Below are 26,189 nucleotides of genomic sequence, written 5' to 3'. Positions count from 1 at the left end.
ATTATTAATTTTTAACAAAGTTATTATTCAATATAAAATTAATTTTATTAATTTCAATTATTTGTTAAATTTATAATACCAAGTATATTACAAAATTTATGATATACAATTTTTATTATAATGTCCTTAATAATTATTTTATTTTTTATTATAATTTACTTTACTGCTATCGTTACTTTTATATCAAAACGTATTTTTTATAATTGATTTTAATTTATCATTATAATAAATAAATGTTGTTGTCGTTATTTTTAGTTTCAACCTCTATGTATCACAAGGAAACCAATCTCTTGATAAATGGAATTACGAGGAAATATGTTATTGCTACCAATTGGCATGTAGCTACACATGTATTCTACTTTAATTAATCTAACAACTATTTATTTTATACAAATTAATTTGAATTATTTAAATAATTTATCATATAATTCAAATTTATAAGTTGGTATATTTAAATGATATGCATGACGGTACACTTAAACAAACTTACTATGACTTATAGTTTTACATGGTCCTATTCCCTTCGTAGGCTTTTTTTTTTTAAAAGTGGATTTAGGGTTTTTTTTTTTTTATTTAAAAGCAATCCTTGTGAGAGACAATTAGAGGTGTAAATCACGCTATTTTAATGTTTGAATGATAAATATTCAATGTCCTGCAATGTTGAAGTGTCAGCTACACATGGATCTAGTGAAAAATTGTGAAGTTCATTTGTTTCACTTTTAACCCTCATGTTTTATTTATTTTTAATACTTGTACATTTTTATTTTGTTTTATTTTTAATTTTTTATTTAAAAATTTGCAAATAATTTATTCTTTTTTACAAGATAAAATTATTAATTATTAATTATTTATTAGCAAAACTATTACTTAAGATACAAATAATTCAATCATTTTTAATTATTTATTAATTTTATAAATATTAATAAAATTTTCATTATATAATTTTTAATTTTTAATTATACTTTTGATATATTTTAACGATCTCTTTGATAATTTGTTGGAATATGAAATATTTCATAAATTCATTATAATACTATTTTTGAATAATTTTTTTTTTATTAATATTTGAGAGATTATTAAGCTTAAATGATAAAAAATTATTAAATAATTTTTAATAATTTTTTATTTCAAAAGTTGAGTTATTAGGATAACACATGTTTTTTAACATATATTTAAAAAAATTAAAAAAATTTTTAAAAAAGTGAAATATGTGTCAATATGTTTAAATTAAAAAACTTCATTACTAATATATGTCAAATAATTTAGGATTGGATAATTGTTTTCCGAAAATCCCATTCATAGAAAAAAAAAAGGGTCACCTGCAACTCACGTGCCTTCCGAACGAGAGAATGGTACAATCGAAATTGCTGTTTATTACGCACACATTGGGATAAACCCTCAAAAACCCCATCAAAAGAACTCAGTCCCAGAATACCTCACTTCAAAGTCTCTCTCATGTGATGCTAACAACAAAAATGGAGGTTCCAATCCCCTGCACGCAAAACCCTCTTCTCTTTTCTTCCACACCAATCATTAAAAACCCTCAAACCCTCACTTTCTTTCAACTCCCCACGAGGCGCAGGCTCAAAATAATAGCTTCTTCTGCCTCTGCCCATCCCAGTGGGTCTGGCTCCAATGGCTTCTCTTGGTTCAGCCTGGCTCGCTCTATCCGGATCGGGTCCGAGCAGTTCTTGTGCAAATTCGGGGAGTCGGTTAAGAAGGAAACGGGGTTTGATTTGGATGAGGCCAATCTGAGGGTGGGTGAGTTGGTTGGACGAGTTAAGGATGGGTTCAGGAAAGGCAACGGTGAGTTCACTCGGTTCAGAACTGAGCTTGTTCCCGAGTTTGTTAGCTGGAACCGGTGGGAGCGTTGGAAGGTCAGTTTCTTTTCTTTTTTTTTTTTTTTTTTGTTATTGCCTTTCTATTTTTAAGTTTTTGAGTGGTTGAATATACGGGATACTAACTTAGCAAATGCTGAAATCTAGTTTTGTTGTTACCCTTCAAAGTCTTGGAAACTAATGGCTGGTGTTGATTTACATCTTCATTAATTAGGATGAACATCCAATTGTTTAGTTTGAGTCTCTTCTATGATGTTTGGTCGTTGTGGTTTTGTAGAGTTTTGCATCGGCAGACATGATAAGGGATAACAAACAATGAAGGTCATAAAAATGACAATATTCTTACAATTACATTAAGTATCTGAATTTGGAGATAACGTGAATATGGGATCAAAGTTTAGTTTTTATATGAAACATATGATAGATGTGTCCAGGTCTAGCTGCATTTTGAAGAAGAGTTGATTCCTTGTGGTGCACTATCTTTTTCAGTAAGGCTTTAATGTTCTTCAACAATTTTCTTTGAGAATGCTTGAAATATAATGCAATGCTGAGTTACACATTCTTATCTTTTCAAATTTGATTTTGCTTATAAGTTTCCTTTTCTTTCAACTTATTTGGATAGTGATGTGTCTATTTTGTTTAAACCAATGGCATGAGATATTGGTTGCCCCCAATGTGTTTGCTGCTATTAACAGATCATTCTGTCCCAGTTTAACCATTGAAGGAGAGGTTTAAACCAACCTAGAAAGAGACTTGTTGTCTAAGATAATATTTTTGATCTGAAATGCTGAAAATTCATCCAAAGTTGAAGGTAAAAGTAGTTCTCTTTGAGAACATGATGGTCTATAAATGGAGAAAAATTATTAGATTTAATTAAACAAGATGGTAGAAGTGGGACAGATTTGGATCATGCAAGATCATGGATAAAGCATTTTTATATTGAAGCAGTACCAAGAGAAACCATGAGTAAAGGGTGTATACTATTTAGTTGGAAGGGATGAATTGTGATTTTAATCTGTGAACATATTCTGGCTAGAAAGAACTGCCTTTCTTGAGGTTATGTTGTTAGATTTTTTTTTTTTTTGGTTTCATTAAATGATATCAAGCATATTTCTATTATGATTTTTCTTTTCCTTTTGATTTTCTTTTTTTCCTTTTTTTTTTTCCAATCATGATTTTCCTTTATCTAATTTGAAGTCATAATGATGGAGGAGGATAAAAGGAAACTCAGTAATTGAATTAGCTATAGGGTTGTGAGAAAAATTTTGGGTTTGATGGGAAGCAAGGCTTGGGAATCAAGAATCCCTATTGTGGTTTTGTTAATGATTAGCTGAGATGGTGAAGACACTAAACAAGTGAAATGGTTTTTTGACCTTGTACAAATAGATTTGAATCACTCATAACGAAAGAAAGTATCACACATCCTTTGGTTTTCAGCACCAAGCTGCTGCAAGATGCTTATTTGCTTCGTAGCCTGTGCATAGTGGGTCTGTAATTGATCTAATAATTGTAAATCTTAACCAAAGAATAAAAGAAGACCCAATATATGACACATTATAGTCTAAATAACACGAGTTAAAGAACCTGAGGTTTTTAATTCTGCAATGAGCAGTGCCATGGGTCTTTGGACAATGCCTCATTATCACACTGTAAATAGTAGCTCTGCTGAAAGGTTGGCATATGTTTTGAGCTGGACCTGAGTCAAAATCATCCACCAAATTAATGCTTGGGGCTTGTAAATCTGCCCTTTTTTGTTTCTACTATAATTTTTTTTTTTTTTTTTATGTTTTAATTCAATCACATGGTACATATGAACTCATTATCATAGAACCAAGATTAACATAAATATAAAAAATTTAACTAGTAAATCATAGGATGATTTTAAGGATTGATATCAGGGTGGCAAGGTGGTGCATTTTTTGTTAGTTTTTTTTTTCTCTCCTTTTAGCATTGGGATGGTGAGGAGGGGGCTGTTATTTTAATGATGAAAGGCAAAGTTTTTATTGGAGAAAAAAGTTATATTAAACTTGGAAAAATTTGCTGCTAAAATTCCTAGGAAGAGGGAAGAATTTGGCTTTGCTCCAAGAATTGTTTAGACTTAAAACTTCAGACTTGATTTAGTTAGATTCAGCATTAGAAAATGATTTGATGAGGGCATGGTTACTGGAAAAGTATCATAAGTCTAAAAATGTTTTAAAGACTGTAGGTGTAAGGCAAGGTTCTTGCTATTAATGAGTTGAGGTGTAAGCCTCAAACTGCTTGAATGAAAGCCGCTCATGTATTAGTTTTTAATAGTTTAAAATTATAACTAATTAATCACAGATTAAAAATAGTAATTTTTTAAAAATTGCTGAAATATGTAACAGATTTAAATAACTGAATTATGTCTCAAAAAAAAAAAAAAAACTAAGGCTCCGTGTGGTTGGTGCTTTTGCTATTTTTTTTTTTTTTTGCTTTTTTCAATAGAAATTGAAAAGCAAAGGCTAAAGGGTATAAAAAGCCCTTAAACTATAATTAAAAAATAATTTAAGCCCTTATTTTTTTTATTGCAATCAATTAACCCCTCCAATATTTATTTGTATCCAATTAAGCTTTTATTTAGATGAAAAAGTTAATAACATTATTTTTTTGCTAACTAAGATAAAATTTCATGTGACATCAATAAAATAGATGAAAGTTTGCCACGTGACACAATTAATATATATGTGAAAGTTAAATAAAATAAACTTCTTTTTCTTTTATTTGTCTTTTTCTTCTCTATTTTGTTTCCTTTTCTATCTCTAAGATCCCTCTAAGGATTTAATTGATTGTAGTTTTGGGGATTGATTGATTCAATTTTGCTACGTGACTAAATTTCATCCGATTAAGGGTTCAGTTGAGTCAAAATAGAAGATTAAAGGCTCGATTGATTGCAATAAAATGTTAAGAGCTTAAATGAATTTTTAATCATAGTTCAAGGGCATTTTTGATCCTTTAGCCAAAAGCAAAAAATAAGAAATGAACTCAAAACAAGGGATAAATAGAAAAATGCAAAAGCACTAATCAAATGGCGCCTAAATGAGCCTCATGTGATCCATGGAAGGATACAACTAGTCTCTACAATCCAATTTTGCTTCTCTTATGGTTTCGAAGTGGGGCTTTGCCTAGTAAATATCCATTGGCCTTGTTTGAACCAATATGGTCTATGTCTAATCAAATAAAGTGCTTAAGGCTAACATATTTGTAGATGACGTATGCATTATTAGATACTTAGAAGCTTTTATAAGAAGGCTTCATGGATTTTCCACCACCATGGCTTGAGGTATGCCTCAATTACATTTTTTTGAATTCTGGCCTTATTAATCGTACTTTTACTTAGAATTGCTCTCCAAGTTAGAAAATTTGTAAGTGCACTGCCAAACAACTGTTCGACCTCTAATGTAAGTTAGAATAATATGTTAAAGGTCAAATATAGTTGATGGACACCAAATATGACAATTTTCAGCACATCTTCTGGTTATTAGTGTTGAATTTAAAAAATAAAAAAGCTTCTATGAAAATAAACCAACTTAACATTATTGTAAGAATCTTTAAATAGGAATTGGGAATTGCGATAGAATGCCTCTCTGCTTAATCTTGCTCTTTTGTTGTTATTCTATGGCCTGGTCAAGGAAGTTGAATTTCAGGATGTAGCTCATTCATATGCACCCAAATTTAGCGTAGCTTTTCTGCTTTTATAATCTTTTTCTTGATTTCACTGTTGTGAAGCTGATACTTGGTTAATTATTTTCAGGATTTCAAGAATTGGGAGCCCAAACGGATTACTGCATTGATCCTCTATATTTTTGTTGCAATAATTTCTTGTCAAAAATTGTATGCTGTCATCCAAGCTCCTCAACTAGATAGAGAAAGAAAACAATTAACAGAGGCTTATATGGAGGCATTGATTCCTGAACCCTCTCCTAGTAATATGAGAAAGTAAATGCATTTCTTTTATTACTTGCAAATGCAGTTAACTAATTTCTTTATATTCTAATAACATACCAGGCTTGTCTATCTAGTTGTGCTTTGGCTGCATGATTTATCAATCAGCATCGAGGTTCATGTTTGTATGAAAGACTTAATTGCCTCCTACATGATTTTCACAATATTGTACCACTGACAATGCTGTTCATTGTTTATCTATTTTCTTGATTTTGAAGTAAGTTGATTAATTTCATGTGTTTGCAGGGATTTTCTAAAATATTGATATAGTTAATATAAAAATGTAATGTCTGACTATGAATCTAAATTCTGACAATGTGCATAGCATCATCTGAGTAAAGGTCTGGATACTCATAGGTGATTATGGACATATGTGATTTTTTGTGTTAACAAGAATATGTTGTGCTTAAATTTACTGAATTCTTGAAGGGAATGTAAGTTGTATCTTCTGCATATGGTCAGACTATTCCCAATCATTTTTGTCTAGTGTCTAGTGTTTTTGAGAAACAAGTAGCATGCATCCTATGATGTAGTTTATTGTTGGTTTATTATAAAGTATCATTTTTTGCCTTTAATTAAATGATATGCTGCTATAATTTATGTGTCTTTCTTGTTTCTATTGTTTCTGAACTTTGTTAACTTGAATTCCTTCTTGTGGTACAAACATTGAAAATGTTAAAAACAATGTAAAGATTCAGCGGTATGGAAGCCTTTCCTACTTTAATTCTAATATTCTCTGGTTTTCATGTAACTACAGGTTTAAGAAGAGTTTATGGAGGAAGACAACACCCAGAGGCCTCAAATTGAAGAAGTTCATTGAAGGACCCAATGGAATGCTTATTCATGATAGCTCTTATGTTGGAGAAAATGCATGGGATGATGATCCAGAGCCTTCTAAGGAGAATGTGAAACAGATTATTGACAGTGATGCGAGATTAAATGCAGAAGAAAAGGAGGAGCTAAGAAAAGACTTGGGCATTCCAAGTTAGTTAATGAACATGAATATACATAACCATCAAGCATTAAATAGCAGCTTTTTATTTTGCTTCCATACAAAATAGTTTTCTTGCATTGTATTTTGAGTTTTCATTTATAAATGTGTACTTTGTATTCTAGTATAGTAATTCAGTTCATCATCCGTACATGAGTAATGACTTGCTTCCTGCTTTAATATTTTCTGCATGGAAGGTATATAACTTGTGGTTAATATACGAGAACTGGTTTCTTTTTAAAGTCAGGTATGTTTGTCAGGGATTTGGGTTGCATTTTACCTGTCTATAATGATTGAATATTCTCTCCTTTGTGTTTCTTGAACCTTGACAGCCTGTTTTGTTCATGCTTTTCTGGCAGGTGAAGTTCCAGAAAGTATGGGAACATGGCGTGAAAGGCTTCAAAAATGGAAAGCGATCCTCAGAAAGGAAGAGTTATCTGAGCAAATAGCTTCCATAAATGCCAAGTATGTAGTTGAATTTGACATGAAAGAGGTGGAAAACAGCCTTCGCAAGGATGTAGTTGAAAAGGTAACAGAAACACAGGGAACTAGAGCTCTATGGATATCTAAGAGATGGTGGCGCTATCGTCCTAAACTTCCTTATACTTATTTTCTTCAAAAACTTGAATCCTCTGAGGTAAGTTGGTGTTGAATCTTGTTTATTCTTCCTCTGCAGTTGGGGAAATAACTAGTAAATTTTTTGCATTGCATTGCTTGAACATCTTTTCTTGTTTATTTCCCTTACTAGGCTAAGTTTATTTTGTATTTCATTGGTGAATGTCAGTGTTACGCTCACACACACACACACACATATATATATTTATTTATATATCATAGTTGTCTGGATGAGATGTACACGCTGGTACAATCCTTTTTGCTTTATGTACCCCTCAGTCTCGGTTTATTTCATGTACTGGCATGTTTCAACTGGTTGAAACATTATGTTTCACTGAGCTCAAATCTCATGCTCTTTTTTTATTATGTTTTTCCTTTCAAAATCTGTTGCTTAAAATCTCATAAAATTACTTGAGAACCGCAAACTTAGCACACCAAAAGCCGCAGACACCAATCAATATGCAGTTAGAAAGAGAATTCGTGTTCTGGAGAGATAAAAGTGCTTCAATTTACTTTTCAGAGAGCTAAGGTATTGTTAGTGAGAGATTTGCAAAATGAAAGCCCATGAGGAAGGAAAAAAAATACTACCATGAAAACTGATACCGCAATAGTCAGAATGGTCAATAAATACCATTGGTCATAATGAAACATAGACCATTTGTGCTTCCTGTAAACCAGAACTTAGTGTCTGTCTTTAAGATGAGCATTTAATGGTTTTCTTATTCCAGAAAGTAAAAGCTTCGACTTTTTTCACTTCCGATTTTATCCTCTAGGTGCTTGGTGATTTGAACGGGCTGGTTGTTTATGTAGTAAAAAAATTAAAATGACTTCACCTGTATGTTTGGTTTCACTAAACAAGAAGTAAGGTTTTATTTGGTGGAGTATTTATTAATTACTTTGCTTTAAGAAGGATATTTGTTTACTGTTTAGATGAATCTGATGTTATTTCAAATTTAAATTTTGATATTGTTATAATCAAAGAGCATTATCCATTATATTCTCTCTATTATTAATATTATTCAAATTATTATGAATTATGTAACTTGACTTAAATTTGTTGTTTTTATTTTCATGCATATAAACAAATATATTTGGAATCTATATAATTATACATGCCATAAAATTGAAATGGTACACCGAAATACATTGGTCCCAGTCTGCACCATTTTTCTAAGCAAAATGGAAAGCTGACCGGTACAACCTTTTTATATGTTGTGTGTGTTTGCATGGACATATATATTTGTATACAGACACGTGTGTATGCCTGTGTCATGTCTGCATGAAAGCATGAGCATCACACATGTTCTTGCCCTTGCACACACTTCTTCATAAGCATATTTCCCTTTTGTTTTATATTTAGGGCAAAGGATTTAGATGATTATATGGTATTCCACTAAATTTTAGAAATGGTGCAAATCCAACATAAAAGAAAGGGAGTGGAAACATTCTGAAGCAGAATTCAGGGCTTTAGACATGTCACTAACATATATTTTTTGTCAAAACAATTATTATTGTATTACATTTGTGGGGCACCAAAATGGCTATGGAGGAAGTTTTGATTATGCATATATATATATATATTTAAAACAGGTTGCTGCTGTTGTCTTCACAGAGGACTTGAAAAGATTGTATGTAACAATGAAAGAAGGCTTTCCATTAGAATATATTGTAAGTGTAACATTTTATTCTTGTTGCTTCTGAAACAGAGTCAAGTACATTATTTTCATAAAATTTGTTGTTACTGTACCTATTTGGCAGGTTGATATTCCTCTTAATCCTCACTTATTTGAGGTTATCTCAAGTTCTGGAGCTGAAGTAGACCTCCTTCAGAAGCGACAGATCCATTACTTTCTGAAAGTTGTGATTGCACTAGTTCCTGGAATATTAATTTTATGGCTTATTAGGGAGTCTGCAATGCTTCTCCATGTCACCTCTAAGCGTTTTCTTTACAAAAAATATAACCAGCTATTTGATATGGCTTATGCGGAAAACTTAATCCTGGTAAAATTTTCATATTTCCTTTTGTTTCTCCCCTGCTGTCAAATTTTCATATTTTAAAATTGTGATTGCATGCTTCACTTATTCAGCCGGTTGGAAATGTTGGTGAAATAAAATCCATGTCTAAAGAAGTTGTATTGGGAGGTGATGTTTGGGATCTTCTTGATGAGCTGATGATTTATCTGGGAAATCCTATGCAATACTATGAAAAAGGCGTTCAGTTTGTTAGGGTAAACTTTTTATACTCAATAAGATGTTTTCTCAGTCTTCTATTGATTTGATAGTAACATAAACATGTCATGGTTATGTCATGACAGGGTGTTCTTCTCTTTGGACCTCCTGGGACAGGCAAAACACTTTTTGCGCGAACACTAGCAAAAAAAAGTGGGCTGCCTTTTGTTTTTGCTTCTGGTGCGGAGTTTATGGATAGTGAAAAAAGTGGTGCAGCTAGGATCAATGAGATGTTTTCTACTGCAAGGAGAAATGTAAGCATTTCTGCTTCCTCCCCCCCCTTCTTTCTCTTTTTGAAATTTTGTTAATTGAGTATCACTAGTAGATTGAGAGTTCCATTCAGGGCTTGTTTATTTATTTACTTTTTGACAAGTTGGAGAACATTTATTTTATGCTGTTGCAACGGTATCTGTAGTACTTTAAAACTACTTTACTCACCTAAATCATGAAAATGAATGGGTAATTTTGACTGAAGCTTAGTTCCAATTGTTTTCTTGGTTTGATTCTATTGAATTTTTGCTTTAAATTGTTTTCAACTTAAATATGGATTCCACTTGCACTCCAAAAATAGATCTTTCAAATTTCTCTATTTATTGTACTTCATGAATAGCTGTTCAAATGTTTAAGAAATACAGTGGTGAGCAAAAATCATGAATGGTTTAAGGAAAATTAACTGCTCATGTACATGCACTTCTTTGTGACTGAAAATTGGAACAATTGATGGATAAAGAAGTTGTCTGCTGTTGTTGTGATTTTGCCCTCGTCTTTTTGTCTTTCTATTCAAAGTAAAAAATTAAAAAAAAAAAAAAGAAAAAGATTTGACTGATAATTAGAATTTAAAACCTAAGAAAAAGTTTGAGTTGATTTGGAAAATACAAGAAAGATATCTTTTATGCTTCCAAAAGTTTTAGAAACAAAAGAAAACAGCTAACATTTCTTTTTTTTTTTTTTTTTTTTCTGGTGAGATCTGACATTCTATGAATACCCTTTTCTTCACCACCTTTCCATGAGAACCATTATCGAGAGTGACTTCCAAGTTTTCAACACATCCATGGCTCTGCCACCTTTCTCAGTTCCCCAGCATTTCAACTTTGCATTATCATGCAACTATCAAATTTGTCATACACTAGTTACCAACTACCATGATTGTCACTTCAATCTTGTAGGTTTACCATTACTATGGTTGCTGCCGGCATCTCCAGCATCATATACATAGCAGGCAACCAACATTTTTAATTACCACCATCGTATTTTGTAATCCATGACTGCTATCACAATTTAGCATCATAATCACTTTCAATCATGACTATTTTTCAATTTTATTATTACTCATCATCGTCATCATCATCACCACTGCCAACACCTACAACAACTTGTAATCTACTTATACTTTGGTCTTGAACCATATATAAATACCTGCAACCAGAAGCATGCGTGTATATATCATTAAATATAATACTTTAGTTTGATTATTTTAAAATTTTGTTATGAGCAAACATGTTTTGTTTAAAACTATAAATTAAAACATGTTAAGTATTATTATTATTATTATTATTATTATTATTATTATTATTATTAAAACAAAGTAGGGAAATGCTCATGACAATTGCATAATAAGTAATTTCAAGGATTAACCCTTACAGGAACCATTTTGTTCTAATTCTAATGTAGCCAATTCATATGGTGATTTAGAAAGCTAAGGGTCTATTTGGATAGATGGTTAGATTGGTTCCAGTAAAATTAGTTATTATAACGGTAAGATTAAAATCAAAAGTGGGATATTTGTTTGGATGCAAAAGTAGTAGTGGTTGTATAGTGAGGTATTTTGTAGTAAAAAGAAACAATGACCATTAAGTGCATTAGCTCAAAAGTTGTATGTAATAAAAAATTTAAATTATTTAACATTTATAAAATTAACAAATAATTATAAATTATTAAATTATTTTTATGTGAAATAATAGTTTTGTTAATAAATAATTAAAAATTGATAAAATAATAGTAATATATCAAATAATATTTTTATTATATTAATTAACAAAATTATTTAACAAATTTTAAATAAAAAATCGAAATCGAAAAAATGAAAAAGGAAAAATTAAGTTGTAAGGATATTTTTGTATTTACAATATAATTAGAAAGGCAAAAAAGAAAAAAAAAGGCCACAATTTGTGCCGCATCGTGGACATCCAATCGTACCCACATTGGGGGTTTGTTTGCATCCAAATGTGGCCTGAATCAAGTTAAAAAAAAAAAAATTCATCTTAGTACCTAAAAGAAAGACAGCTGGAATTGCATCAAACACTATCTTATATTTGATTGATAATGATAAAAAGTTTTTCTGCCTTCTACCCAAAAGAGTCCTTAAATAAGAGATAAGAGGGTTGCTTAACAATTTAGTAATTATTTGTTTTAGTTGACAGATCATATTCGCTCATAATTCATAAATGATTGAGATAACTCCACTTGAAATCATGACTTAAAAACAAAAGAAAAACAAAATTGTAGTATTCCTACTTAAAATGCACGACTCTTTCATGAATAAAACTTCTAAATTCATCCCCAAGGACATGCGTTCAATTATTTCTTAATAACTGAATCTTGGTATCATTTCTTTTCGTTTTTACTTGATTTTTATACTTTATTGTAGCAGCGTTTCTGTTTGTTCTCAAATAAGATACCAGTCATCCTTGATGAATAATCTGAACACTTATAAGTAAGCATGTTGTCTGGTTTACTTCTAGTTCTTCAAAGTCCCTTTCGTGGAAAAGGTGAGTCAAAGCTAAGCTGTTTCTGTGTTCCACTGCTGTTTCATGCACTATTTTACTTCTTGTGGGACTTAATTCTTGAGCATTTTGACAGTCAAAATCTCCTAAGATTGGTTAGAAAGCTAGTTATATTGGGTTTGAATTTGCTTTTTCTTTTAATTCCTGTATCACTCCCTATATTTATCTCCCCCTTGACCAAAAAGAATGTATAATTTTATCAATGGAAAGGAGAGGACTACTATAATACCAATGAGAGCTGCTTTTGAGGTAGGGTCACTGATCAAAGTTGACAGACCAACCTCCCTAAGGTTATAATGTTATTTTTCCCTGATTTATTAGCACTAGGAGTAATGATGTCAGAAATTTGCTTTTATTTTTTCTGTTCAAATTTTCAATCAATCATTTCTTGATTATTTAAGGTCCATGAGCACTAGCGTTTGGAAAGGTTCTGTTGGAAAATATTTAAGAGAATCTAATTCTACCCTTGTTGATATTCTTGTATGCCTTTAGTTGAACATATTTCTAATGATGGGTGAATGAAACCAAATGCTACATTGGAATGTAACTAAACAGCATTTCATTCCAACTTTCAAGTACTAGATCTAATATATTTGTGTTCTCATTCAAATTTTCTTGTAATAATTGTTGATTTTCTTACTCTAGATCTAGTTTTTTTTCGCTTATCAGAATTACACGAATCCTTTGGTCCAGGCACCTGCATTTGTGTTTGTTGATGAAATCGATGCAATTGCTGGAAGGCATGCAAGAAAAGATCCGCGCAGAAGGGCAACATTTGAAGCTCTCATTGCTCAGCTTGATGGGGAGTAAGTGTTGTAGTTTACCTCAATTTATATGCTAGTATTTGCTCTCATAACCATTCATGGCCTATGGATTTGTTGGAGAATAACTAGAATTTTAGAACAAGGTTTAGATACTTTTTATCTTTACTAATACTGATTAATTGTTCATTTCAGACTTCCATTAGTAAAATACTAATTGCTTATCTTATCTATATTTCTTGTTTCTCATTTTCATTTTAGATTAATAAACTATCAAATCATTTTAACAGAGATCAATTTGTTATGAGTTCTGGGCCTTCTGGCATTGAAGATGACCAAAATGGGACTGACTTGGTAGAGTTTGCCCAGCTGATGTGCCTTTTTTTGGCCTTCTAGTTCACAATTCTCTTTTAATTTTCAGTTTTTCCCCATTTAATCTATGAATGATGTTCACTACTCTATTTTTGGTGCTGTACTGCAGCATCTGGCCAGCTCACAGTTTGAATCCTGAAATGGCCATTTTTGAACCATAGAAAGGAACTCCATAGTTTGTTCTGATGACTTTGTTGAGTAAACTACATTTTCAGGTCTTTTATGTTTGCAAATTAGTTTTCTTATTCTGCTCATTGTCATGTAGGAAGGAAAAAACCGGTGTTGATCGATTTTCACTCAAACAATCAGTGATATTCATCTGTGCTACCAATAGGCCAGATGAATTGGACCTCGAATTTGTTCGCCCTGGATGCATTGATCGCCGTCTATACATTGGTTTGCCGGATATGAAGCAACGAGTGCAAATATTTGGTGTGCATAGTGCAGGAAAGCAGCTAGCTGAAGATGTGAACTTTGAACAGGTAAGTTAATTCACTGTAATTTGAGCTTATGTTTAATTATTTCTGTTTGTCTATTTCTTCGTATGTGTTTCTTAAACTTTATCAGAACCAGGCTAACCTAAATTTTCATGTATTATACATAGATAGATATAAAGGGATAAAGAGTCTGCTGTTGGTAAATCAATAGCATTTTCTTATCATAATTATCATTGCCTGTAACACTTATGTGATGTTTTTCAAATAATTATTTATCATTCTCTTATTGTTAATTAAAATTGTAGGATAACAGTTATTGTACCAATTATCTATTCTCTTCGACTTCAATGCATTCAAATGTAAAGAATATTAGTTTGAGCAAAAGTATCTCTTCTGTAGTTATCATACTTCTATGATTCGTAGGCCAATTGTCCAAGTCATTGACGTTCTCTCTGTTTCTGAGCACAGGAGGGCTCTATTTTCTTTGGAGATAAACTTCAGTTCTCCACATGCAGAATAAAAAAGAATGATAAATAAATTGAAAATCATTAGTATATATCAGAAAAGTAAAATAGTGAGTTCCTTGCAAGCTTTGGCTTAGTTAACACCTTGGCTAAATATAACTTCTTTATTAAATGCTTTTTTTGCAATGTCATAAGCTCTTTAGAGCATTCAATTCTAAATCATTTAGCATTAACTGGAAGGCTCCAACCTCTATATATTGTAAAAGAAAAAAAAAAAGACCAAGTTGGTGTGTGCTGTAATAGTACTTAAGGCTTATAGAACGATTGAGAATAATGGGTGTGTCCCCTTCTTTTGGCTATCAACCGTTTTGCTGCTTGGACTATGAAATATTTGATTTTGAGGCAAAGAAACTGGGGCAACAAACAACCTAGACTCTGTTTCTGTGTTGAAGCACCTAACCTAAAAGGTTAACACTGAATTGGCATTAAGCTGAGAGGATCAATTTGAATATAAGGAGAAAGGCAATCTCCAAAGCTAATTGATGCTGAATAAAATACCACTTAAATTAATCCATCAGCAAGCTTCTAGGCTTGGTCCACTTGTACCTAGAATCTTTGTGTTGTGTTTGTTTTGTTCAGGTTACAAGATTCTCTAACCAGCTTTTATTTCTATGTAAAATTAGGTGAGGATGGGATGGCAGCTGCCCTCAAAATTTTATTTTAAGTGATTGTGTAATTTTAATAGTTAGCAAATTAAGAAATTACTCTTTCTTTTCCTTGCCTGAACTTGCCAATAACTCACGCATAGTCTATAAGAAGTGTCATATTGTTTCTTCCAGTTCGAAGGTTCTGCATGATTTTAGAACAGTTCTGTCTTCTGTATCTACAGCACTGAGAAAAATCTATTGAAAATGTTTATGATCTGAATTATTGTAAAGTTCTTATGAGTTAGGGCAGCTGGTTTTTACCAATTTATATTGGTAAATTTATTTGGGTCGTCGCTTCATTGTAATGAAGGAGACAAGCAAACAACTATATCTTTACATCATCAATTTTGAGAAATAAAGGTTGATATATAATTTGATTGAGCAAAATTTGTTTGGTATGGCCTTCTCATTTTATTGTTATTATTAAAAAAAAATCTATTATTATTTGACTGGACAGTTGCACAACCTACGCTCAAGTTATAAGGATAAAATAGACAAATAAATTTAAGTAATTAAAATTTTAAAATAAATGTAAGGAGGAGAGAAAATAGGTTAGCTTTTAATGTGCAAATGGTATTTCAAGGATGAAGAAAGAGAGAGAGAGAAAAAAAAAGAAGAGGAATGTGAGTTTGAAATGCACGATTAGAGTTGTTCCCTTAGAGAGATGTAGTACTGTGGAAAAACTAAGAAATAAAACTGTGTAGAAAACTAAGAGAAAAACTGAATGTATATTGAAAAACTGCTCATTAAGAATTATACAAGAACCTTAGGTTTATATACAACTAACTAGGGGTTAAACTAAGAAACTAAATCTTCCTAAAAAACTAATCCTATAATTGAGGGATTGTCTATCCTAATTTTTTGTCCTTAATTTTAGAGATACAAATACTTAATTCTAGAGATACAAATATAAATATACAGATTACAAGATTACAAACAGCTGTAAATAAGTGTTTTCCCACACCCCCCTTCAAGTTGGTGAATAGGTGTTTTCCATTCCCAGCTTGGAAATAATTTCTTGAAATGTACTGCTGAGACCTTTAGTCAACACATCTGCAAGTTGACCCTTGGTTGATACATAAGGTGTACAAATCAACCCGTTGTCTAGTTTCTTCTTTATGAAATGCCGGTCTACTTCAATGTGTTTTGTTCTGTCATGTAGCATAGGATTGTGTGCAATGCTTATTGCAGACTTGTTATCACAGTAGAGTCTTATTGGTCCATCCCACTTGATCTTCAAGTCTTCTAGGATAATCTTTAATCATAATAATTCACAAATTCCTTGAGCTATTGCTTTGAACTCTGCTTCAACACTTGATCTTGCCATCACATTTTGTTTTTTACTCCAAGTCACAAGATTACCACCTAAGAAAGTGCAGTAGCCTGAGGTGGATCTTCTATCAGTTACTGAACCTGCATAATCAGCATTTGTATATGCTTCTAGAACTAGTCCCGAATTTCTTTTGAATAAGATACCTCTCCCAGGATTTGCCTTCAAATAGTGCAATATATGGTAGACAGCATGTAGGTGCACTTTTTTAGGACTATGCATAAATTGACTTACCATACTCACAGCATATGCTATATCAGGTCTAGTATTTGAGAGATAAATGAGTCTTCCAACTAATCTTTGGTATATCTCTTTATCTACAGAAGCATCTTCATTAGCTTCTCCAATTTTATGATTAGGATCTATAGGGGTATTTGCAAGTTTACATGCGAGCTTCCCAGTTTCCTTCAGAAAATCCATCACATATTTCTGTTGTGAGATGAAGATACCATGCCATGAGTGAGCTGCTTCAATTCCTAGGAAGTACTTCAATCTCCCTAGCTCTTTTATCTCAAATTCTCTAGCCAAACAATGTTTTAGAGATTCTCTCTCTTTTTCATAATCTCCAGTTACAATTATATCATCAACATACACTAATAGAATTGTGACTCTCCCTGAATCAGAGTGCTTGATAAACAATGTGTGATCTCCTTGACTCTGTTTATATCTCATTGCTAGCATCACTTTGGCAAATCTCCCGAACCAAGCCCTAGGAGACTGTTTAAGGCCATATAAAGCCTTTTTCAGCCTGCATACTTTGTTTGCTTCTAGATGACTTCCAAATCCCGGTGGAACCTTCATATATATTTCTTATTCCAAATCACAATGTAGAAAAGCATTCTTTACATCAAATTGTTGAAGCTGGCAATTGTAATTTGCTGCCAATGATAACAAAATCCTAACTGTATTCATCTTGGCAACTGGAGCAAAGGTTTCCTAATAATCCACTCCATAGGTTTGAGTGTAGCCCTTAGCCACTAACTTGGCTTTATACCTTTCAACAGTACCATCCGCCCTGTATTTTATAGTGAAAACCCATTTACACCCCACCGGATTTTTTCCTTTAGGCAACTCTACCAGTTCCCATGTCTGATTTTTCTCTAAGGCTTTCATTTCTATTTTCATGGCTTACCTCCATTTTTCACTGGATAATGCCTTGGATAATGTAGTTGGAATAGAAATAGTGTTTAGGCTCACAAGAAAATTTTTGTGGGATGGTGAGAATTTTTCAAATGATACAAAATTAGAGATTGGGTATAGTGGATGTTTTTGGTTCCTTTCCTAATGGCAATAGACAGATCATAATTACTAGTTATAGTTTTAGGAGATTCATGCTCATTTTAAGAAACAGAGTCAAAAACTGTAGTTACCTCATTTCCAGAGTTAGGATTAGGTTCTTGGACTGGCATTGGTTCAGGATCTGGAATTTTCCTTCTTGAGTACACCTGTAATTCCTTCATAGAATCAAGAACAATATTATCCTTTGTCACATCTTCTGTATTTGGAATAGGTTCAAACTCAAATTCAGTGGTTGACTTGGGCTCAGCAGAAACAAGTTTCGACTAAGAAGAATTAATGGGTGAAAATGTTGAAGAAGGGGACAAATCAAGCAAAAAAAGGTCTTTATCCTTATCTTCCATGAATGAAGTCTCCCCTTGAAGATAAGATTGAGTAAAAAATAGTTTACTTTCTTCAAAAGTGACCTTTGCAGACACAGAATTTTTTGGTAGGAGGATGATAGCACTTATATCTTTTTTGAGTTGAGGAATACCCCACAAAAATACACTTAGTAGCTCTTGGATCCAACTTTTCCCTGTTATGACTGTGAACATGAACAAATGATATACAACCAAATATCCTAGGTGTGAGATTGTTTGTGGTATTAAGGTTGGGATAAAATTGTGAAAGTAGTTCCATAGGAGTTTTAAATCTCAAAACCCTTGAAGGTAACCTATTTATAATGTGTGTGGCAGTGAGAACAGCTTTCCTCCAGTAAGATTTAGGTACATTTGCTTGAAAAAGAAAAGCTCGGGTTGTGGCTAGTCAATGGCTGTTTTTCCTCTCTGCCACTCCATTTTGCTGTGGAGTATTAACACAAGATGACTCATGGATAATTCCTTCTTTTTGGAAATAGGTGGATAGACTTTGGTTGAAATACTCTCTTGCATTATCAGACCTAAATCTCTTGATTCTCACTCCAAATTGATTTTGGATCATGTTTTAGAAGCTTAAAAATATACCATTCACATCTAATTTGGATTTAAGTAAAAAAACCCAAGAGACCTTGGTACAATCATCTATGAATGAAACAAATCATCTTGCACCAGAAATATTAGGAATTGTAGAAGGGCCCCAAATGTCACTATGAATCAAGTAAAAGAGAGTAGAAGTTCTTTTGTTACTAATTGAAAAAGACACGTCTATGCTTTGCAAGTCCGCAAACATCACAATGAAAATCCTCGACATTTAATCTTTTGAACAAAGAAGGAAACATGTTTCTCAAAGTTCCAAAAGAAGGATGTCCAAGACGAAAATGATAAAGCCAGATTTTGTCTTTATTGGAAGATTTTTCAGAAAGAAATGATAAAGGTAAACTATTCTTGATATTACTTGTGTTATTTGATGTCTCAATATAATATAGTCCATCCTTCTCCTTAGTAAGTCCAATCCTCTTCTTCGAACTCTGGTCCTGAAATTCACAATAAGAGGGATAAAAAGTCACTTTGCAATTCATATCTCTGGTAAGTTTTTGTATAGATATCAAATTAATAGACAATCTAAAAACATGAAGAACATTTTTGAGAACAAATGAGGGATTAACTTGAACATCTCTTAATCCTGCCACTGTAGTAAGTGAACTATCTGCAACAACAATTTTCTTATTACTAGGACACAGGGTATATGTACTAAACTTCTGTGAGGAATGTCTCATATGGTCTGTGGCTCTTGAGTCAATGACCCGAGAACTCGTAATAGTCTTAACCGAAACATTTAATTAATGAGAACCAGAAGCTTTACCTGAGCTAGAGATCTTACCCAAGGAACATACCACAGTAGGCTTTTCAAGGATTTTCAATAAGTTTCTCAGCTTTTCAATCTCTTCCCTATGGAACTCTCCTTGTTTCCGAGACATCTGTAGTACTCCAGTTATTTTCCCAGTTGACACTTCCTCAAATTGGGTGGTAGTGATATCTTTCTTTGAAAGGGTTCGGCAATGAAGATTGAAAATTTTGCTTCCCAAGAAGACCCTAAAGCTCTGATACCATGTGGAAAAACTAAGAAATAAAATTGTGTAGAAAACTAAGAGAAACACTGAATGTATATTGAAAAACTGCTCATTAGGAATTATACAAGAACCTTAGGTTTATATACAACTAACTAGGGGTTAAACTAGGAAACTAAATCTTCCTAAAAAAACTAATTCTATAATTGAGGGATTGTCTATCCTAATTTTTTGTCCTTAATTCTAGAGATATAAATACTTAATTCTAGAGATACAAATATAAATATACAGATTACAAGATTACAACTAGCTGTAAATAAGTGTTTTCCCACAAGTACAACCTTTTTGGTGCAGTAATGTTCACAATATTGCATATCAGGTTTTTTTTTGGTTTCAATCACACACACTAACTTTTTGAATTTGAATGATAAAATAATTTGGTTTTGGGCTAATTGTTCTCTCCTCTTCTCCCATGCTATAGCTTGTATTTCGCACAGTTGGTTTTTCTGGGGCAGATATCCAAAATCTTGTCAATGAAGCTGGAATAATGTCAGTAAGTATTATTTTTTCATTTATCCAAAAATGAATTCTTTGTTATATGATTATTATGAAGTCTATGCTTTTAGTCTACTCCCAAGTATGCTTCAAGCCCTCATGACAGCTATCTTTGAGATATAACTATTTCCATGTCAGCAATGCTTATTGTTAAGCATGACATACTGATTGTGTTACTTCCACTATTAATTATTGTGCTTGTGTATAATATAAATGAGTAATTAACTTTTTCATAACCTCTTTAAAGTTATATGTTGTCTAACTTTATGAATTTTTCAATTAACCAACTCAAAATATGAATCATGTCAAAAACATAAATTATTTCGAAACCAACAATCGGAAATCCTTTCAACCCTTAGCACCAAAAAAGAAATGCTATGTCTGCATATTCTGTTTAACCTGCCCGTTCTCTGTAGTTGCCTAGAAATTTGTAGTTTCTTTGTCTCCTAGTTGGTCCTATCTCATTTGTTAGTCATAGGAATATAATTGGAAAGTTTAGGGTTTAAAACCTAGTGCCCACCATTTGATTGGCAAATATGTGCATGATAATAGAATTACCTTAAGAATTTGTTAACACATACAGACAATTATGTATATTGTTTTCTTTTTCTCTTTATGTCAAACTAACGGTAGAATTTTTAAATAATACACATGCACATAGAAACTTATTTATACATGTCATATCATTCTGTGCGCTAATTTGTAGCTATGCCTATGTCTTTTTTGATATTTGAGGCTGCCAAGAATTGGACCTTGGTCACCAAAACTATAAGTCCAACATTCTGCCAACAGACCACACGGCTGTTTGCACGTGCTACTTTCTTGTTTCCGTTTCCATGCTTCCTAACCCTGAAGCTTGGTTGAAAAACTTTGGACTAAACTGTGCTGATCTCTCATGCAGATTCAACAAAAGTTATTTGTTGAATGGTTTCCTAAGCTCTCGAGTGTCTGATACATTTAATTACATATCTTATTGCAGGTGAGAAAAGGACATTCCAAGATCTTCCAGCAAGATATTATTGATGTGTTAGATAAACAATTGCTTGAAGGTATGGGTGTACTCCTTACAGAAGAAGAGCAACAAAAATGTGAAGCAAGTGTAAGTGCTGAAGTCTATCATTCTCAAATAGTGCTAATAAATATGCAGCTTCTTTGTTGTAATATGCCACAAACTTTAAGAAGTTTGATTTCCATATCTTCTGTTCCAAAGTTGCATCTACATGTAGCGATGGTTGCTAGTTATAAAATTTCAGGAAAAATCATCTCCTAGAGGCCTGATGCTGCCTAGCTCTAAAACCATGAATAGAAACAAGAAAAAAAATTCCAATTTTATGAGAATCTCCTAGGGTATGCATTTGGTGGAGAGTAATAGAAGCATGTGGAATAACGAGTATTTCCTTTTCTAAGTTACTTTCCATTTTTTATTGGACATTTGAAAATGAAAGGAAGCTGATCTTTATGTAGTAGCATATTTTTCTGACTTGTGGTTGATGTAATATAGGTATCTTTTGAAAAGAAGAGATTTCTGGCTATTCATGAAGCTGGTCACATAGTTTTAGCTCACTTGTTTCCTCAATTTGATTGGCATGCATTTTCTCAGCTCCTGCCTGGTGGCAAGGTACAAATTTGATATCAGCATTTAGTTTCTATTTGATGTCTTTTTATGGCTTTTCCATTTGTATTTTCCTGTTTTTTGTTTATTTCTCTGTTTTTCCCCAACATGAGTAGGAAACTGCAATATCTGTATTCTACCCACGTGAAGAAATGGTAGACCAAGGTTATACAACATTTGGCTACATGAAAATGCAAATGGTGGTAGCTCATGGTGGGCGTTGTGCTGAACTTGTTGTGTTTGGTGATGACATAACTGATGGTGGAAGGGATGATTTGGAAAAGATAACAAAGGTGATTACATTTACTTTTTGATAACATAATTTAAATGCATTGCTCATTTGAGGGCATGCAGTACTTACCATTGCCCCAAGTAAAAACTAGATCAAATTGAACTCAAGACCAGGCATGCATGGTTCTGTTAACAACAATGAAGAGAATGATTGTTTTCAGTCTTCCTCATTTTTTTTTGTTTTGACTCTTGTGCAACCTTTTAGCGTCTAACAATTGCTCTAGGACATGGTTAGCCTCTTCACTTTTTACATTTTCACAACTCACCTTTCAGATTATAAGAGGGCTTTTTTCACTTAGTTGTAGGCTCCAAGAAATTATGTCTATGAAGTATGAGCTGAGGTTTTAATATCAATTCATATTTTTAGATGCCCCTTATTTTAGCATCATATTTCTCTTTTAGGGGTGGAGGTATCTAAAGTAAATGCATTTCAGAGTATCTTAATTTGCAGTGGTCTATATTTTTGTTTTTCATATGAAAAAGTACACTTCAAATCTTGTTTTTCTCACTCAATGTGTCTCTTCAGATTGCAAGGGAAATGGTGATCAGTCCGCAAAATGCAAGGTTAGGGCTTACTCAACTAACAAAAAGACTGGGAATGTTAGATCGGCAAGATAGCCCGGATGGTGAATTAATAAAATATAGGGTATAACTCTCAAGTGGCTAAGTTTAACAAAAACAATTTGAATAAGTTTTCCTCCCTTTTTTTGATTAATTCTTTCTTTCCTATTCCTTTGTTGTGCTAGTGGGATGACCCTCATGTAATTCCTGCCAATATGACACTTGAAGTATCTGAGCTGTTTACTCGAGAGTTGACAAGGGTAATTTTAGCTTGCTCTGTCTTGTATGACTGTTCAATGCTAATTTAACAAGGTAGCAATAGTCTATTTGTAGTAGTTGCTACTGCCTGCATGGAAGTTACAAATATCTGTTTCTTTATAATCTGATTACCATCTGTGAAGAACAAAATATAGTGAAAATATATTTTTTATTTTTCATACAAAGAAGAGAGGTTTTTAATGAGATCTTATTTTCTTAAATATCTAGATGGTTGAAGTAAATAGCTGCAAAAGAGGTGCATGCCTTTATGGTACTATGACTGTACAATTTTTGTTTGCTCAACAGGCAGTGAGATGCTTTTGATGAAAGATATGTTTAATTTTTCTGATCCTTTTAACTTCAATTGAAATTATGATGCTTGTTGTTCATGCAGTACATTGAAGAGACCGAAGAGCTTGCAATAAATGCTTTGAAAGACAACAGACACATACTTGATATTATTGCAAAGGAACTGTTGGAAAAGTCAAGGATAACAGGATTGGTATGCTAATAACATACACCATTCCATATTTTAGTTGAATTAATGTCAGATAGTTTTGTTGATTTGTTGCAGTGATAATCTTTAACATTCTTGACATCATCTCTTAGAATAAGTCATAATTCAGTTCAGCCCTTTAACCAACTTGTTTGTTGTGTCCTTGATCCTCTATACTCTGCTTTCGATCTCTTTTGTTGCCCTTTTTGGTTTTGTAGAAACTGCTAATTCACGGATGCAGTTCATTAGCTACATCTTCATGTCACGTGTTGTATGCTTTCTATCATATGATTGTGGAAAATGCCATGATTGCCCATTCTCAAAGTGTACAGTTGACATCCTATCCCTCAAATTACCTGTATAAAAACAATATACAGTGCTTGAAGCAGAAAGTGAAGAAGTAAGATTATAAGAATTATGTTAGGAAAGTGAGGGGGGAAATAATGTGCAAGTACATTACTAATAATAATCATGTTCTGTAACTATTAGTATGATCTGGTAGTGAAGGACTTTATGAGAAGAGATTTATCATACTGCATTGTGTCCTGCAGACCTCCTGAGATCAATACATGTATTTCCATTACAACCATGTCCTATACCCACTTTGGCAACTATTATCTTTGTATTTAGTTATAACCTTTATGTTGACATCAGTTTCACAATCTTAGTTGTGAACAGTAATTGGCCTATTACATTGGTTAGATCTCTCTGACTGTCTTATTAGGTTCCTGTTGAAAATGAACTGAACTTTTCCAGTTGATTTGGTCAGAGTATGGCATTTAAATTAAAGTGACCAGCTGATCCTGATTAAAAAGAAGACCTTATTGGAATTCACTAACCGCTTCTTTTACTGCTATTTTGACAATGTGGCTGTGCATTTAGCAGTTATTTCTCTTTATCTTGTGCTGTTTTCTTCCAAATCATGGAGATTATGCAAGAAAGTTCATTCCTTCTTTAAAAATGAATTAGCTTTCACAAATTAGAGCATGAGAAAATTAAGCATGCAAGGAGATTGCAAAATACTATTAGAAACATATACCAAAAAATGCTGTACAGCATGTTGAATGTTGAAATTATGCAAATTATTACCAAACGCTAAGGGCCAGATCTTATGAAAGGGGAATTCTATTCAATTACACTTGCACTAGTCTAGTGGACCATGATTTACTAAAATTATGACATGTTAACTGAATTAAGGTTGGGAGACTACGTCCATCCCTGAGTAAAATTCTATATTATTTGGCATCCGCCATGGGCTGCTGTATCAACTATGGAACTCCTATAATTTGGCTCTAGATTTTTGTTATGCACCCTGCTAAACATCTTGAGTTGTCTCTTCTTGTAGGAAGTTGAAGAGAAAATGAAGGGACTCTCTCCAGTGATGTTTGAGGATTTTGTCAAGCCACTCCAGATCAACTTGGATGAGGTATTTTTATTTCCGTTTCAACAACTATGATAATTTATTACAGATTTGAGAAGATAAGGACAAAGAAAAATTTAGGGACCCTCTGACTGTTGGAAATAATTTAATACAATATTAGTTCTTCTAGCATGTATTATATGGACGTCATTCCTTGGAAGATCTGCTTTTGTAGGCTAATTAAACTGACCAACTGTTGCGGGATTTATTATTTATGGTTTTGCATGACTTGTTTATGCATTTTTATTCCTCTTTTTGTCCAAGTTGCTTGTACCTTTGTCGAACTCACTAGGCTAGTGAAATCTTCTTTGCCTTGTTTTGGATCAAATTTACTGCACTTATTGAACTTTCTTGTTAAATTTCACAGGAGGGACCATTGCCTCATAACGATCGCATACGATATAAACCTCTGGACATATATCCTGCTCCCCTTCACAGATGTTAATGGTCCTAGATTTCGGGGACAAATCCTGGCATGTTGGTTGTTGGATATCAAGAGGCCAAAAGTCCTGCCCCACCTCCCAAATTTCCATAATCATATCTCCTAAACTTGGGATTTTTATGGTTGCTTGAGTTATCATATATAAAGAGCTTAAATCTTGCTAATTAGGATGTTCATGGTCATAATATAATTATTTTTTCTGAAGTAAGATCATTGAAGCTTTCATAAATGCTAGATGAATTCCAGTTAGATTTTTCATCAATTTGGAACCTAGATCACTATAAGTGAGTGGATGATCCTGATATCCATCGGCTAGCCAGCTCTAAACAGTTCATTTCAACTATTGAAGGAAATCCAGGAATGCAGCTGTGCTTCCTCCAATGAGGCAAGCAAGCATCATATTTACATGTATTATTGTAGTGCAGCTTTGTTGTAAGTCTGTTGTTTACCTGAATTGGAAAAGGTAAATTTTCTGGAAGGTTTTGTCTACTTGCATTCAGATTTAGTTGAGAATCTTATCCTGTATAGTGTTTACATGCAGAAAAAGAAAATATGAGAACTTGTAGAAGTCTAGGATCTTTAAACTTGTTTAATCCCTTGTTCTAGAACTGAGCCAGTAGCTTGAACACTATTGTGAACAGTTAAAAACTGATATTTTATATTCATGATATCTGATCTTTTAGCTTTATAATTAGGATTGCATATAAACATATCCGTGGAAGATGATTGGCGTATATCTAGATGCAGTTTTGAAAGCATCAACAATGCTTTAGATTACTGTGACGATGTTCAAACTAAAGCATTGACTAGGTTAAAGGAACAGCTGAAACGTGATTTAAAG

At 32.7% G+C, this 26,189-nt stretch overlaps 1 protein-coding gene across 1 annotated transcript; it reads left to right on the top strand.

The window, feature by feature from the left end:
• The first annotated feature begins 1,339 nt into the window (after positions 1 to 1,339).
• FTSH12 (FTSH protease 12) lies at positions 1,340 to 26,013 on the top strand. Its single transcript, XM_022861856.2, has 19 exons — positions 1,340 to 1,877; positions 5,611 to 5,795; positions 6,559 to 6,785; positions 7,152 to 7,429; positions 8,998 to 9,075; positions 9,166 to 9,408; positions 9,495 to 9,635; positions 9,723 to 9,890; positions 13,113 to 13,225; positions 13,818 to 14,034; positions 20,195 to 20,266; positions 21,248 to 21,367; positions 21,770 to 21,886; positions 21,997 to 22,173; positions 22,698 to 22,817; positions 22,918 to 22,992; positions 23,385 to 23,492; positions 24,832 to 24,912; positions 25,274 to 26,013. Exons 1-19 carry the CDS (start codon positions 1,461 to 1,463, stop codon positions 25,349 to 25,351), a joined length of 3,015 nt encoding a protein of 1,004 aa, XP_022717591.2. The 5' UTR covers positions 1,340 to 1,460; the 3' UTR covers positions 25,352 to 26,013.
• The last annotated feature ends 176 nt before the right edge of the window (positions 26,014 to 26,189 follow it).

The sequence above is a fragment of the Durio zibethinus genome, chromosome 25 (genome assembly GCF_047325235.1).
Source record: "Durio zibethinus cultivar Kanyao isolate XHJ-2024 chromosome 25, ASM4732523v1, whole genome shotgun sequence".
Lineage (NCBI taxonomy): Eukaryota > Viridiplantae > Streptophyta > Magnoliopsida > Malvales > Malvaceae > Durio > Durio zibethinus.
The sequence above is the reverse complement of the archived record's forward strand: the minus strand, read 5'-3'. Positions and strand labels throughout refer to the sequence as shown.